This window comes from Poecilia reticulata, chromosome 4, assembly GCF_904066995.2.
Source record: "Poecilia reticulata chromosome 4, P_reticulata-male-v2, whole genome shotgun sequence".
Taxonomy (NCBI): domain Eukaryota; kingdom Metazoa; phylum Chordata; class Actinopteri; order Cyprinodontiformes; family Poeciliidae; genus Poecilia; species Poecilia reticulata.
Window position 1 is genome coordinate 23,313,155 of NC_088833.1, and position 15,980 is coordinate 23,329,134.

The 15,980-nt window shown below is 40.0% G+C and overlaps 3 protein-coding genes across 7 annotated transcripts in view; 2 read left to right on the forward strand and 1 right to left on the reverse strand.

Moving 5' to 3' along the window:
* Positions 1-26: 26 nt before the first annotated feature.
* On the forward strand, positions 27-9,223 carry gpx4a (glutathione peroxidase 4a). Of its 3 annotated transcripts, none has more exons than XM_017304515.2 (7): positions 27-128; positions 6,567-6,661; positions 6,747-6,891; positions 8,084-8,235; positions 8,430-8,454; positions 8,607-8,666; positions 8,862-9,223. In XM_017304515.2, the coding sequence occupies exons 1-7, from the start codon at positions 105-107 to the stop codon at positions 8,892-8,894; spliced, it is 534 nt and encodes a 177-aa protein (XP_017160004.1). In that variant the 5' UTR covers positions 27-104; the 3' UTR covers positions 8,895-9,223. The 3 variants fall into 3 exon arrangements, with proteins under 3 accessions (XP_017160004.1, XP_017160003.1, XP_008405479.2); XM_017304514.2 differs by lacking the exon at positions 27-128 and adding an exon at positions 4,987-5,145; XM_008407257.3 differs by lacking the exon at positions 27-128 and adding an exon at positions 6,243-6,410.
* On the reverse strand, positions 1,672-4,564 carry polr2eb (RNA polymerase II, I and III subunit E, b). Its single transcript, XM_008407258.3, has 8 exons — positions 4,375-4,564; positions 3,811-3,985; positions 2,925-3,040; positions 2,742-2,822; positions 2,598-2,656; positions 2,413-2,491; positions 1,926-1,998; positions 1,672-1,804 (listed from the first exon to the last, which is right to left on the reverse strand). Exons 1-7 carry the CDS (start codon positions 4,429-4,431, stop codon positions 1,933-1,935), a joined length of 633 nt encoding a protein of 210 aa, XP_008405480.1. The 5' UTR covers positions 4,432-4,564; the 3' UTR covers positions 1,672-1,804; positions 1,926-1,932.
* Positions 9,224-10,784: 1,561 nt separating the features above from the next.
* The window catches only part of pip5k1ca (phosphatidylinositol-4-phosphate 5-kinase, type I, gamma a), a 52,996-nt gene continuing 47,800 nt past the window's right edge, over positions 10,785-15,980 (forward strand). For 2 of the 3 annotated variants that reach the window (XM_008407260.3, XM_008407261.3), the window contains exon 1: positions 10,785-11,162. In XM_008407260.3, the coding sequence (XP_008405482.2) occupies positions 11,030-11,162 (133 nt within the window). In that variant the 5' untranslated portion in view covers positions 10,785-11,029. The remainder of the gene's footprint in view (positions 11,163-15,980) is intronic. The other variant, XM_008407262.3, reaches the window with a different exon arrangement.

Sequence of the window (15,980 nt, forward strand, 5' to 3'; positions counted from 1 at the left end):
CTACTCTGGTTTTAGGGAGGGCGTAAAGAGGAAGTGCATGTGAGAGACGAGATAAACAAAAAAAATTCAGAGCGCTAGAAACTCCAGCCTACGACAGCTGCAGCATGCCTTTAAAAAGGAAAAAGAAGGTAGGCACTCGCATTCGACACAGCTCAGCACACCGGTAAAACTTTGCTTTAAACTAGCGGTTCTCAACATGGGCGGTACGCCCCAGGGGGCGTTCAGAGGACGGCAGGGGGCGCTGGCGGACATTTTTACAAAAGGGGGGCGCTGGGATGCCTTTGGTCGAAGGTAAACTTTACACCTTAAATCCACAACAATACCAGTTTAGACTTTGAGCAACTTGGTAAAACTGTATTGTGTAACATTAAATCATGCTTGGCTGAAACTGTATCGATGGCAGCTGCTCTTCTATTCAGTGTTTGTAGCTACATGGCTCCGCTCCGCATCAGTTCAGCGTTACACCTGCTGATGACGCTGCTGTGATTCACTTCGTCTGGTATTTATGTAGGCTACATGTGTTTTGGCAGTTCTGTGATCATGTCAAAGTAGCAACTTATATTAAAAAGTGTTTTTTTGTCCGTTTGAAGGCTGCCCGCTTCCATGGAAGGACAACCGAAAATCGCTCTTATAAACATGTAATTACTAAAATCACGATGCCCTCACTTTGTATCCCTCTGAAAAATGAACCCATTTAAATAAAGAAATCCCTCCATGGGTGATACAACGATAGAGAGCGTTCATTTTATAGCGTTAACACGGTGCTGTAAGTGGTCCGGTATGAAACGGGTTTGATGGAACAACTGTACCACAGCACTTTTAAATTTCAATAATCAGAACACCGAAATTGTTTCCGTTGTTTTTAAAAGGTTTAGGTTAAAAAAAACGACGCGCACATTGCGCAAAACTCTGAAACAAGAGAAGCGGGACATAAAACGGAGCGACGAACTAGATGTGAATTATGGCATAAAAACAGAGAATCTGACGCTGAACAGTGAAAAATCAACACATGATGTGAAACACATGACGATTAGGAGGCGCAAGAGGTGATGAGTGAAAATTACTGGGCGTCAATAAACGATAAATCTAGCAACAGTAATAAACCGAGAGAGGATAATACGAATCAAATGAAACTAAATGGAAATGAATGAAGAACAAAATGCAAGAATAAACTAAGAAACTAAAGTAAATACGGAGGAATAAACTGGTATGGCAAGACCTTTCTAGCAATAATTAATACAGAGACTGTATGGCAAGAATAAACGGACACTATTTCCAGTTAAAAGGTAAAATAATATTGTTGAAGTGCCATGGGCACTTATTCAGGTGGATGCGAAAACATAAATCAGCGTCCCCCCAACGTAGGAGCGTAGAAACATACGCTCCCCCCACATCCCTCCTCCTCCAGACGCCGATACGACAAAACTCGCTACATTTACCCCGATATGTGCGTGAGGTGAAGGGGCATAAGGCGCGCTGAGAAAACATAATCGGTGCGCCGATTAAAAACATCTATAATAATGATAGTAACATTAATAATAAAATAATTGTCAGTGCAAAGTAGCTTACAAATTCTTTGGTGGGGGGCGGTGGGGGACCTGGATAAGGGCTAGGGGGGCGCTGGCCCAAAAAAGGTTGAGAAACACTGCTTTAAACTAAAGATTCAGGAAACCATATTTGAATTGACTTTATTTTACAAAAATCAGTAAATACAAATAAAAATGGAATCTAAAGTTAAAAACGAGAAATTCCATCCACAAGCAAAAACTGGACTTTAGCGGTCCTGAAGGTCGATTCAGAAGAACTAGAAAACAAAACGGAGATGCGTGTCAGGTTCTGCAACTCAAAACCGAAAGACTTGAAATACAAATGGATGGTTTAGAGAGTTTTAAAATGGATAACATCTTAAAAGTTGTTTTGCGTACCTGTCCATCACTGGACTAGCCTGTAGGTGATGTACCTGCCAGCAGTTTCACTGGGTCGGATGATTTTTACAACCTGTAAAATTCACAAAAACAGCTTCCATTTGTTTTTTTTATGATGTTTCCATAACACTGTTGATGGTGTTTTGCATTTGTCCAAACATTTATTCAAATCAGACAATTGTGCTGCTCATAAAAGTTCCAGTAAACCGAGAGTTCATTTTGTAGTGAATTGTGGCTGATAATGAGAACATTTGTGGTGTGCAGTGTCAGTCTGCGGCTGCACCCATGAGAAAAACTTTTTTACAGAACTGACTGGACCCTTTATGCAGTTGTTTAAATGTCAAAACTGCTTTCAGGTGTATGCACTTCTTATTTTTACGTTTCTACCTCAGTGGGAATTTGCATTCTTGGTTTTGCCTGTCACCTTGCTGGAGTTTCCCCACTCAGATGTCGCAGATTATTTCTACTAGTGCTCGTCTGTGTTTACCTGTCCTCTCTTCAATCCAAAGTAGCGAGCCACGGGGTCTCCGGCCTGTATCCTTGGTAACTGGCTTTCCTTTAACTTACTAAATTAAAAGGGGTTAAGGAGAACAAAGGCACAAACCGAAAACGAAGCATAAAACCTCTCGGCACATTGCAACACAAACTGCAGATTAGGATCGATCAGGATACTATCTGGCAAGAAGTTCAGTCACTTCCTCTTTCGTCATGACGATGTGCTCAGGAACAAGCTGAAAGTCAGGGACAGGATGCAGAATTGAAGCCGCCGTCGTTTTTAGTTCACGTTAAAAATAAAAATAACTCATTGTTGTTTACCTCATGCTCTGTGATGTTAATAAGCAGCTCCTGCTGCAGAAACTGCTCCAATATGTACTTGGGTGCCATGTCCACTAGAGACTGCAACAAATGTCAATAAACAGATTTAGAAAAACATCCAGGACAGAGTCACTTTTCCCAAACCTCGCGCGAAGCGTTTGCCCGAGTGTGAAAGTTGTCCACCTGCTTGGCCGAGGGCGTCATGCCCATCTGAACCACAATGATGGCTCTGGTGATGTTCTCCTCCTGCATCCGCTGGCAGTACATCTTGATGGTCTTTATCCCCACTTTGGGCTCCTCTGGTGGGGACGACAAAACGATGAAGACGAAGCTCTTTCACCCATCAGATCAAACACATCTCAATTTCAAATAAAGCAGTAATATTTGAATTGCTGTGCCTCATTTCTTCCTGTTCAAGTTAGAACTTGAATATCTTTGCGTCTTTCTCTCAGGAAAAGACTAGAACTGTTTACAGCTGATCGGACAGTTTGACACTGAATACGAGATAAATCTTGCAAAAAAAAAATTAGTATGGCATATCTCAGTTTCTGATTCAAGTCTTCTTAAGATTTCTTCTCTCACTTGAAACATGTAAATGATGTAACTTCAGTTTCATTTAGTTATTTTTTTTGTCAACTAGACCATTTCCTGGAATCTACCAAGCTCTGACCTCCTGATTTCTACTTTTTTTTCCCCGAACTAGACATTTTGTAGTTCTTTTAATCCAAAAAAATGAAAGAATTTCAAGATGATCATTTATTATTATTATTGTGCTGGCAAAAGCCATTATGAATTCATAACTAGAGGGTTACAAATTAACTGTGTGTGTTTGTGCTGATACTTGGAAGCAAATATAATCTAAAAATATTAAAATGATGTACAAAAAATAGATCGAAAGTAAGAAGTAAAATAATATTTAATACAAACCTTCAAAGTAATTTAAGAGAATTTTGTATTTATTTTTGCTCAAATTTGCTTAAATCAAACACAAAAATTCTGAATCTTCAAAGTTAATCAAATACTTTGCACAGTATCGTTTAAAGACTGAACGGTAAAAGCAAAACCTTACCAGGAAAGAAAACAAACATCTGATCTGTGGGATCATCATTATGTGCCACCAGCACCGTAAGGTCTGTACGTCTGGGTCGACCTTCGCTGGGCTTGTCTCCGAACTGACTCTTGAACTCCTCCAGAGTCTGATCCAACTCGTCTTGTGTCACCAAATAGCCTCTGTCATGGCAGAGCTGTGACAGAATCACAAGCAACGTCAGTTTGTTTATTTATTTAGAGCAGGTTTGTCCTGTCTGACAGTCCCACTATATAGAATTTATCCATCACTGGCTTTTACTTTTAGTATAAGCTTATATTCAAATAAAGATAGTGGAGTCCAGGTACGTTACAGCGAGAATATTTACCTCAAACTGTACCGTTAATCTGTTATTCATATTTTCAGGCTTTATTTTTGATAGGTTGCTACTGTATCACACTGAAAATGCTAAATGTCAGCAAGAAAAAGAGTATAAAACTCTATGAAACCCCAGGATTTCCAACACCACGAAGAAGAACTTTTCATTGAAACAAGCGACTCGCCGAGCTAACATGCTAAGGAAGATAACTTTCAAATCTAACGCACCTGCATGATGGTTTTGCGGATTTTCCACAGCCTGTAAGTTTCCTCCTCGTCATCCATACCGCCTTAAATAACCCACCTGAACAAAATGTGCAAAAAATATTACGTTTTTTAAATGGATAAGTCAATTTTGATCCTCGTCTTAGACAAGGCGACACACGCTTTCGTTTACCAACGCAGGGTAATGACGTCACGCGCTGTGAGACATGAATCGCCAGTGCGTCTGCCATATTGTGAGTGGCAGCGTCGTGTTAGTTCCCCACCGGAAACAGTATCTTGTTTTGTTTTATATACGGATGTTTTTTCTGGTTAAAAGGCTCACAGAAGTTTACGTTCAAGTAATTTTATATTTATCTTGTGCTTGTAATACAGAAAGTTCAGTTTTAGTTATAATCAGGGTCATGATCTTTGCCATAATATGGCATTAATATAAATGATTATTATTGCAATATTGTTGTGAAAAAATATTCAAACGTTATTACGTAAAATCTTTGCTTTTAAAAATAGCATGCGCCAGTGACTTTTATACAATTTGAGAATTACTGCAACAAAAATAACTCGACTATCACAATATGGCTCCGCCCTCTCCAGCTCTTTCACAACATATCGCTCAGCGGGGCGGAGTCAGTCACGGTCAGCTGCTATGGAGCTGGACCCCGTATTTATACAAAACTGCCTAAAATGAGGCCCTTATATGTTATTTTTGCAGTAGGGATTCTGGCGAGCAGTGGGTCGCTGCTGGCGCTGATACTGTACTTTGTTTTATCTACAACGGTAACGTAAAACTCTGATACGTGATGTGTTTCGTGTGCGCGAGATTGTCAAACTTGCTTAGCAATGAGCAAGCTAACCTCCACAGCTGTAACATCATATTTCTGTTAGCTTGTTTTTCTTAGTGTCATCATGCTGCGAGCCTTTGATTAGCAATCAAGGGCTCCCTAGCTGGCTAACACCCCTCCACAGTTTATAACCTGTGCTGCTCCTCCCTGTAAACAGTTTGCACAGACAGTGTACTTTGGTTCGGACAAATATTCAAAGTAATAAGATTATACTTCATGACACTCAAGTCAATACCCTCTAGCCCTCTGGGTCATGTTACCTGCTGATAACCGCATCATTTATAAACACAGCTGCATGTGCCCTTTGTCATGTTGCATAACTGAATCACAGCATAAAAATATTCATACCCTCGTTTGTTTTCACATTGCAACCATCGCAGTTATATTTGGTGGAATAAATTGGAATGAAAAAAAGTTTTTCAAAGTCTCTTAAAAAATATAACAGTATAACATTTCCAATTGTATCCATTTTTCTGTATTAGTAAATTACTGTTATGAAAAGGGTGAATATTACACAAACTTGCTTGAACATGGTGTAAGAAAAATCCTTCTAAATCTTTTGAACATGTTACCAAATCAAGGTCATTTAGCTTTTTATTGAATAATGCTATTCTTGGCACTCACGCTGGAGATTTCCCACATCAGCTTGTATAACGCTGCTTTAAAATGTCTTGAAAACACACGTTCTTTTGTTGTCTAGGCTTACGATTTGGTTGCTTTTAAGCTCTGGCACTCAGATGAACTTCTTCAACCTGCATGTGTTCCCCAAACTTGTCTGGTTTCCAGTTGGATTATCTTTTTTTTTTAATTAAATCGTATTACACAAACAGTCTGAGTGTGTTTGCTCTGACCACCGCTCTTTGCCCCGTGGGCCGCACGCAGCTCAGTTTCCCCCCCAAGATTATCAAAAAAACTTTGAACTATGGACTGCAGGACACGTGCCCTTCTGATCTGGATTTATTTGTTTAGAACCAAGGAGTCACAGCTTGTCATTTCTGTAAATCTGCGCCCGCCCCCTGGTAGATTGTGAACCACCTGGTGTGCGTTCTGTCTGTGTCAGTCTGAGGCTGTAAGCTTTAGTCACAGATCACGAGGCGTAGGGAGCTGATTGTTCTCTCTGTCTTCAGAGGAACAAAGTAAGAGGCAATCATGCTCCTGACAGGGTGCACAGTGCTGCTCTCTGTCCTGCTGCAGGCGATGGTAAGATGGAATCAAATTAGGGCTTAAACGCTGGACCTTACTCTCATTTTTATTCATAACTTTGCTGTTTTTTCAGTATTTGTATCCTCATTTACACATAATTCGAAGTAGAAATGCTATGCATCATTTTAACCCTCGTTTCCCCCCCCCCAACAGTCTACCCCCATTGAGGATTGGCAGAGAGCTACGTCCATTTATGAATTTAACGCAACAAACATCGATGGGGATTTGGTGTCCCTTGAGAAGTACAGGTAAGTCTGCTTGTGATCATTTCTCTTTTAATGTGACAGCTACAGTATCTTTCTTTAATGTGTCTTTTTTTCTGTGTGTCTTCAGAGGAAATGTTGTCATCATCACCAACGTTGCCTCTAAATGAGGTAAAACTCCTGTAAACTACTCTCAGCTTGCTAAGATGCACGCCAAGTACGCTGAGAGAGGTTTACGCATCCTTGCCTTCCCGTCCAACCAGTTTGGGAACCAGGTACGTTTAAATTAACTTCAATTGCATTTTATTGATGCAAAGCTGGACTACGACCTGAAAAAAAAGTTTTTTATTCTAAAACGAATAGACTTTGATAACAGATTTTACAATTTACACGACCACAGACGTAGTGCAGATATAAATGTTTTCCCACTGGGAACAGGGGGGACATTTAGGCTTTTATGAATGTGTTTGTTTTGGATCTCTGCCCGTTAGTCAGCAGATTTATCCAGAAGCTGCCAACTTTATGAAGCCCTGTGTAATATAAGAATGTAAATAGAGAAAGATACCTTCAAGTCGGTGTAGGTTCAGCCCAAGAAAGAGGTCATTATAATATTTTTGTGACTCTGGTCTGTTATGTGGCAGACAGTACCGGTCAGCAACTTGCACACAGTCTTCATTAGCGTCATTGTAGTTTATAGTTTGATAAAAAAACTTTTTTTTTTTTTTATCTGTTCTTTTTTTAAGAAAGCTGATACAAAATCAGCAGTTTCTGAACACATGACTTGGAAGCAAAAGTTTCAATTTATTTTGGACTTTATCTAGTCCACCTTGTATCAAAATTATATAAACTTAAACACAAACACTAACCAACTGATATTTGATAAAAAAAATTCCAGGAAGTTGCAGTAAAACAAGCTTTTTATAGCAGCCAACAAGCATGATTTTTTGATATTTAGCTTCTCTTTTTATTTGAATCTAGATATTGAAATTGATTTCAATTGGTTGGTTTCCTGGCCACAAATTTTCAACAAACACGCGGTGGTGTGTGCACGTGTGTGTGTGTGCGCGCATTGATGTTATTGAGCTTTAGTCATGTTGAAACCAGTATGTCGTCATTGCCCCATTAGAACTCCCACTGTGTCCTCGTTTCAACCATCTAACTATCGATTAGAGTTGAAGTTGAAGAAATTAACAATAGTCCACCAAACAGATCCTCAGCATGATGCCACCACCGCCATACTTCACGGCTGACACAGTGTTAAACACTTGCTGGCTGTTGTGGGCAGGGAACTCAAACTTTGTCTTGAGTGCCTCTAAATGAGGTAAAACTCTTGCAAACTACTCTCAGTTTGCTAAGATGCACGCCAAGTACACTGAGAGAGGTTCACGCATCCTTACGCATCCAGTTAGTTTTTTTAAACTAACTGGTCTCCGTCATATCCGTTTGCTTTTTGTGTTTTACCTGCAGGAGCCGGGTAACGAGACTCAGATCAAGCAGTTCGCCCAGGGCTACGATGCTCAGTTTGACATGTTCAGTAAGATCGAAGTGAACGGTGAGAACGCTCACCCGCTGTGGAAGTGGATGAAGGAGCAGCCCAATGGGAAGGGGACCTTTGGAAAGTACGTTGATAAAAAAAAAAAAAAAACTTAATTAAGACACTAGTCTGTAAAAGTCAGAGACCAGTTAATCACAGCTGCAGATGACAATGTATCATAACATCAACTTTAGCACCAGGGAATTATTTAAGCTGAAATGAAGGTCAATCAAATGAGAAATGATTGTTCTGACATGCCTTTTATTTTCAATCCTGCAGCAGCATCAAGTGGAACTTCACTAAGGTAATCCCAACTAACAGTTTAGATTGTTTGACCTTGTTTCTCTTTTTTTTCTAAATTAATAAGAAAACTACTTTACTACTTAACTGTTTGGTGTGTTTTTTTTAAAGCTCATGCTAAGTTACTTTGTGTTTTCTTTTCTTTTTTGTACCTAGTTTCTGATCAACAGGGAGGGGCAGGTGGTGAAAAGATACGGACCCCTGGACGATCCAAGTGTACGTACAAAATCCTTCCCTCCGTTACCGAATTGATCTGAGCTGTGTCAGACTTGCAGGAATCTTGACCAAACTTCCCTTTAAATCAACTCGTGTTAAGTGGCAAACAATGAACAAACTAACTTAATTTCCGTCTCATTATTAATAGCAACTGGAAGATTCCCAGATGACATTTTACTCTTTCTTTGTTTCCAGGTGGTGGAGAAGGATCTTCCCAAATACCTTTAATACACCCAACCATTCCTCGACTAATGATGCCAAGCTTATCATATTACATCTCCAATGCTTCCTTTCTTGTCTTTGCCTCTCCAAGAACCGATTCATACGGTTAAGGTCCGTCCCAGACCAGTGACGGTCTGTTCCGAAACCCGCATTGCGGACAGGACAGACCTGATGAAAAGGGCGTGCCAACCTTCTGGAAGGATCTCAAAATTGATATGAATCTGGTTCACTGGAGAGAAGGAGACAGGGTTTCCTGTGCACATCAATAATTCTCTTAATCTGCACAAAATGATGCCTTTTTTTTTCTTAATAAATTTGCTCAGATCTAAATTGTAGTTTTTGTCTGGTCTGTGAGATTTCTCGTTAGTGTTGCTTTTTTCCACAACCGGCTAGAGATTAAAAGGGGCCCAAAGCAGAATTTTATTGGGGGTCAAATTTACAGCTGACGCCATCATCAGCATACTAACATTTTTTATTGGGCTTAATTGATTACAAATTCTGCAGATAAAACTGTTTAGTTGACATTATTTATTAAATAAATACCACTGAGTGATAGCCATAGATGGCTCTTGGAATAGGCAATATTGGCAGTTGCTCAGGACGGCAACTTCTGGAGGGGGCGCTACCACAAGAACTAAAAAAAAAACAATAAAAAAAACCCTTCCAAGAAATGACAATAAATAAATAATAGCAAGGAAATGTTGGCCGACTGTCTGTAGTAAAAAATTCAAACATATTCACTGATAAGGAAATATTTAAATGTTTTGAGTTTCTTAAAGTTTTTTTTGTGTGTGTCTCATAATTATAGTGGTGAATAAATGCCAACTTTTCTAATATTATCCTTAGGTTGCAATTTAGCTAAATATGGCTGGCATAGTGTTTCTGAAGCTGGCATTGAGTTTGTAGCTTCTGCAAGAACAGTTTCACCTTTTCATCTTTGGAATTGAATGAATGAAATGAATCAGACCAGCTTTGTGTCACGTTCCTGCCCAAAACAGCTGAACAATAATCTACCAGGTTAGGGCGTGTTGGACAGTATTTCCTCTATGAACAGGTCAAATGAAAACAATTCTAGGTCAAAAGTAAATTAATGTCTTTTAAAAAGCTCATAAATATTTTTGCTCCAGATCAGGTCCCAGTATGTTTTTTTAGTTTACTTATGGCTAGGTTCTGACTTTCTGTGTATAAATGGTTAACGGGATGCCAGTTGAATGTGGAGAGGAAAGAGTTTAAAACTGCTTGACTATATTTTAGAAAACAGTTAATAGATTTTTAGAGCCTTACAGGATACCAGGATATGAAACTGAAATCTTTGTGGGCATAACTTCTATATTTAGAAACTACACATTTCCCATTTTGAATCTAGTGATTTGCAACATATAAAAATTGTGTACATATAGACTGCAATGTAAGCTGTAACATTTTTATAATCTATTTAATTCCACAATTAAAAAAATTTGAATATCATTTGTGAAAGATTTTGCCATCCCAATTCACTGTACTGTTACTGATCATTGATATTGATAATGTGAGGAGCTGCAGCTCTCTTGAGATTTTCCAAATATTAACTTGAAAAATCTGCTAAAAACTGCAGGTAAGAATTGCACAGACTCGTGCAATTCTTACCTTACATATGCGGGTGCCCCCTGCATATGTTTACTTTGAGTTATTAGAATCACTTTACATTAATCCATTGTGCAGTTTTCTGACGGTCTTTTTATAAAAGTATTCAAGAATGAATAAAGTTAAAGATGCCACTGCTAACTCCAGGATTCACAAGAGATGCACACTGAAAATGTCCAGTAATGCAAGTTTTCAGTGAGTTCCTGGCTGCAGTTACCCCACATGCCTGCAGATGGAGCCAGAGCTTCCCTTATCAGCACCAACCAGGCAGCAGCAGCGGGATCTGCTCAGTAGGCAGCAGCAAGTGCAGCCAAGACGAGCGGACTCTGCGCTGCTTCGTGAGGGAACACCGCACTGATGAGGGGACCGTCGCTGAGAACCGTCTCACATTACTCCTGCTGATTACCGTGACACATCCATCAACGCGTCCCTCCGCCTTCCGCCGGGATTTCACCGCCGCTGAGAGGGTCTGTCTTTCGGAGGACGTGCTTGTTTTTCTTTTTCCTCCGGGAGGCTGAATGGAAGCAGCAGCCGAGGGAGCGGTCGGGCTGTCGGAGGCCGGGGAAGGGAGCCCTCTATCCGGGGCCACAGCATCCGATGATGGGGAGACGGTTGTGGGAGTCAGCTACGGGATGGACGCCGCAGACATGGGTATTTTATCACGTATTCATTAACTATTAATTCATTCCTCTTTAATGTTCGTTTATTTTCCTCCTTCTTATTGTTATTTGTTAGATTTTCTCTTTCTGCTGCTGTGAGCAGAAAGTCCCGACTCATCTCTGCTAGCCTCAGGAACTGGAAAGCTAAGCTAGTAGCTTGGTAATGGGTGAGCAGAGCAGGTGAAGTTATGAACATGCAGTTCTTGGCACTGGGGAGCGTGTTGTCTGCGTGTGCTGAGCGGCTAGAAACACAACAAATCACGGACAAGATTAGACAAGCAAATGGGCGCTATTATATATGTATGAGCTGATAAATGTAGTAGTAAACTGGGGGAAATAAAAACTAGACAGAGGCGTTGCTAGGATATTAGACCACCTCTCTAACAGGGACAACATGTTTCGTTCTGGTGCTTCTTGTTAATTAGAAATATATATATATAAAGAAGACTTTTCTATTTGATTTTGAGAAACATAAACTGTAAAAACCACTTCATTAAAAACAAACCCAATTTGTGTTATTTTTCCAGATTCACTACAGGGTGAAATATGCCCTGCTTTGATTTAACACAACAGGTTTGGGTTTGAATTTGAGCCATGGGGTTAGGTTTTCAACCCAAAAGACTGATGAAGTGAAATTAATTGATTTTATCCACCTTATTATGTACATCCTTGATTCCTGCAGGATTACTGGTGGATGTTGCCTATACTGAGGCAAGATACAGTCTGAACAGGGCAAGATAGGCACACGCTCACACTTATGTGTTCAATTGGTCTCATAAATTAGGTTGTTGAGAGGTCTCAGGTGCAAGTTGGAAAGCATTCCAACCTTCCCAGTTGGAGGTGTTGCTGTTTTTTCTGACGTCTGAGTATGAAGTGAAAACTGACAAATTATATTTTTGCATGGTGGAAGGAGGACAGAGTACCCAGAAAGAACCAATGGATACACTCGGAGATCATGCAGACCTCAAACCGAAAGTCCTCGATTGTTTTTCAGTGAGACAACAGTGTGGACAATTGCGCCACCCTTCCTGAAAATGGATGATTTTCATGTTTATTACACCCCAACAAAAAAGAAAGTGAGCTGTAGTGTAATGTCACAACATAAACCCAAGATTTTGGCGAAAGAACCCCCCACAGCGGTTTGTACATGGTAAAATATGATGGGTTTATTGGGGGTTAGGGTTTTATGGTTACTTCAGCCAGGAAAAACTGAAGCTAATGTACACTTTACAGGTAAACTGTAAAAAAATATATATTTTAGAAGGGGTTTGATCACGACAGCCAGTTGGAAACACAAGAAAAACCGACAAACGGCTGCTCAAGGTAGCAAAGGCAGCTCCTTGAAGAAGAAAAACAAAAGTAATCCTTAATTAAATGTAAGCTGTGACTTTACTATCCACAACAATTCCTGCATATCGTTCTTCTATTTCTATAATCCTCCTCTTTGACGCTCGCAATATTAAAATGTTTGTTTTATTTTGGGGTTTACGCTTACAAAAAATACTCAGCTTCTACACGTTTATCAGCTCGCTGTATAACCTTCATATCTACTGATAAAGAAAATTATTTTTTTGTCACTATTGATCCTGTTGTGGGGTTGCTCATTTCAAGTTGCGTAGTCAAAGTGTATTCTTAGGCACTGCTCAGAGATAACTAAGCGGCAACTGCAGTGAAAATAAAATCAGCTCCCCCCTGCAGGGGACCTCCACAGCACCTTAATAATGAGAAACGCCTGTGCTTGGTGATGAGATTTGGGGGAGAAATGCTTCTGCTGTAGGTTTCTGACTTCATTTACATACTATGCATGTTTATTAGGTATCAGGTAAAATCATGAGAAGTCAGGATGAAGTCTGTTTGTGCTCTATTCAATGAACAGAAGCAAACGATGCATTTGTTTTGCTATGAGAGAAGACCAGATTCTTACTGAAGCTGTTATTGGCAATGTTGCCTTGCTAGCAAACGGAGACCTGAAGTTTTATATTTAATAGCTGTGTAGATAATAATCCTTGGTTTATTATAACTTCTAATTCGAAAGGAAGACGAATCAGTTTGCTGTTGATGTTTGACCGCTCTTAGCGACAAGAGTTGGAGGAGTTAATTTGAAATGGTTTGTTTCCTGAGTTGCACAAAGCAAAGCCCTTACATTTTCCGTGAGGCTGAGGTGAGAAATGTTCCCAAAGTTTTGTTTATTCATCCGAAAGCCATCTTGGATGTCTGAGGTCCGTCTGAAGTATCTGAAATAAACTGTCACCCTCTGGATGAAGAAAACTTGCCATAATGTTCAAAAATATCCAGAAACCACCAACAATCAAACCAGCCACAAACTGGAAGTGGTTGAAATACCAGTCTCACAATCTGTACGCAAGAAAACCCTGTTACAAAAATTCTAACCCAAAAGCAATGGTGACGTTTGAGGCTGATAATCATCCAAATAGGTTCTGGTAGAAGGTTTTGTGCTCAGAGGGTTTAGCTATTTGGGTCCAGATTCTCAAAGTATGTTCACGAGAGTCAAAGTGAGGGTTAGGGTTTTTGAAACCTAAGAAAACACTGTCCCAGCTGTCAGGCATGGTGGTGGTAGAATCATTCTGTGGGCTTGTTTCGCTGTCAGTGCCACGTTTGATGTTTGCCCGTTAAAAACAAGCCCCGTATTTTACGCTTTGCTTCGTACGGAGGATCCGAACCTTCGGCTAGTGAGAAACGATTGCTTGCTGGAGGTGTGGATTCTGTTGAAGTTTGAAAAGATTGGTTTTGATTTTACCTCATTGCTAACATTAGGCCATGACGTATGTAGTGCGCTAGCTAGCTCGATTCGGAAGGAAGCTACGAAGCCTAGCCAAGATTACATGCGCTGTAAACAACCATCTCTCACTGTGAAGAGGTAAATGCCAAACCGAATGATATCTAATAAAATGTCTTAAATGTTCCTTTTGCTGTGACTTTAATTTGTCAATGTTTGGACACGTGGCCAACACGGGCTAAATTCGTTCACTTCTTCCGCTGCCATTGCCGAACTACAGTCAGGCTGCGATTATAAAACAGTGAATAATCTATCGTTCACAGCTTCTTCTTGTCTTTGCTGATTGGCCCTGTTGAAGTTCAGCCAGAGAAAGGGAGCTCAGTTGGAGAAATCTCAGACGGAGCTCAGAAGGGAGATGAAAATCGAGTGGAATTGCGTAGGAAGGCAATGGCCGGGCTAATTTTATATGCTAAGGGCCTGAGTACTCTCATTAGTGGAAGTGAGAATTGACAAATGTAGACCATAAGTCCTTGCTGTTATTTCAGTTCTCAGAGGTGATTCTGTGGAAATGTACAAAGACTTTCTGGACTTTGAATTAACTCCACTCATCATCCTGACTCTAGTAGGCTCTCGGTGACTCACAAGGTTTAAATATTTATATACACCAAAGATTGAAAATCCTTTGCTTAAATATTTTAGAAAACATTGTGGATGACTGCGTTAGATTTTTTTTTTCTTAGGTGTCAACGTCAAGAGGTTTTATCTCTCAGTCCTGGAGCTGTAGTTGGATAAAAACATCCTTTAGCCTCAGGTAGCATCTTAACTTCTCCATTGCTGTTCTTGTCTGTCTAGTAAGGGGAGGAATTGATACCCAATCATTTTTTGTTATCTTCTTATGTACTGAAGTATGATTTTATTGTTAATATGTAGCTATTGAGATTGGGCCATATAAGGAAAGGGTTGTTGGTCCAAATCTCGGCTTGGGCCTTTGTGGGTAGGATTTGCGAATACAACCCTGTAAGTTGTTGTTTTTTCAGGTTCTCCTGCTTCATTATTAAGTCCAAAAACCTACATGTTGCGTGAAGTGGTGTCTTTAAACATTGTGTGTGCTTGTTTGTGCTGTTGGCGCTGTCACTAGTGAATGGTTGCCAGACCTCATTTGACCCAAAACAAATAAACAGTGTTGTGAAAAGCGTTTATCACTCTGAGTTATTTAGATCGTCCAATACTTTATGGAAGATCATTTTTGGCAGTGATAGATATTTTGTCTATAGGACAGCCTTTGGTTTGTAAAGATATACTGTGTTTTCCGCACTATAAGGTGCACCGGATTATAAGGCGCACCTTCAATAAATGGCCTATTTAAAAATTTTTTTTCATATATAAGGCACACAGCGGCTGCTTACCGTAGTTGCTAGACCTGTTGTGGCTCAATATTGGTCCATGTATAAGGCGCACCGGATTATAAAACGCACTGTTGGCTTTTGAGGAAATTGAAGGTTTTAAGGCACATAGAATAGACGCTACGGTTGCCACCTGTCCCGTATTGAACCTATACAGGACAAGGGTCCCCGAGTACTTTATATAGTAGGCTGTCCCAGTCATTGTTTCACTCACGGTTTTAGTGTTGCACAATTGTGTTGGTGGAGAACGTGGTGCTAAATGAGCTGCAGACGACCTGATTCTAGACGGTCGGTATTCATGTCTATGGATAGGTCAGTCAAACTTTATTAACAAACCAGCGTTCTGACAACTATTCCAGCATGCACTGCCCGCTTCTTCTTCTATGGGGAAAATTAAGTCGGCGGCTGCTTACCGTAGTTGCTAGACCTGTTGTGGCTCAAAATTGGTCCATATATAAGGCGCACCGGATTATAAGACGCACTGTTGGCTTTTGAGGAAATTGAAGGTTTTTAGGTGCTCCTTATAGTGCGGAAAATATGGTATATGATTCTGAACATTAGTAGAGTCTGAACCTTTATGTACCAAAAACATCAAGTCTAAAGGACTCATGTAAAAATATACACATAATTTTTTTAACTGTGCCACAGTAAACTAAAAATTCATTTTTCT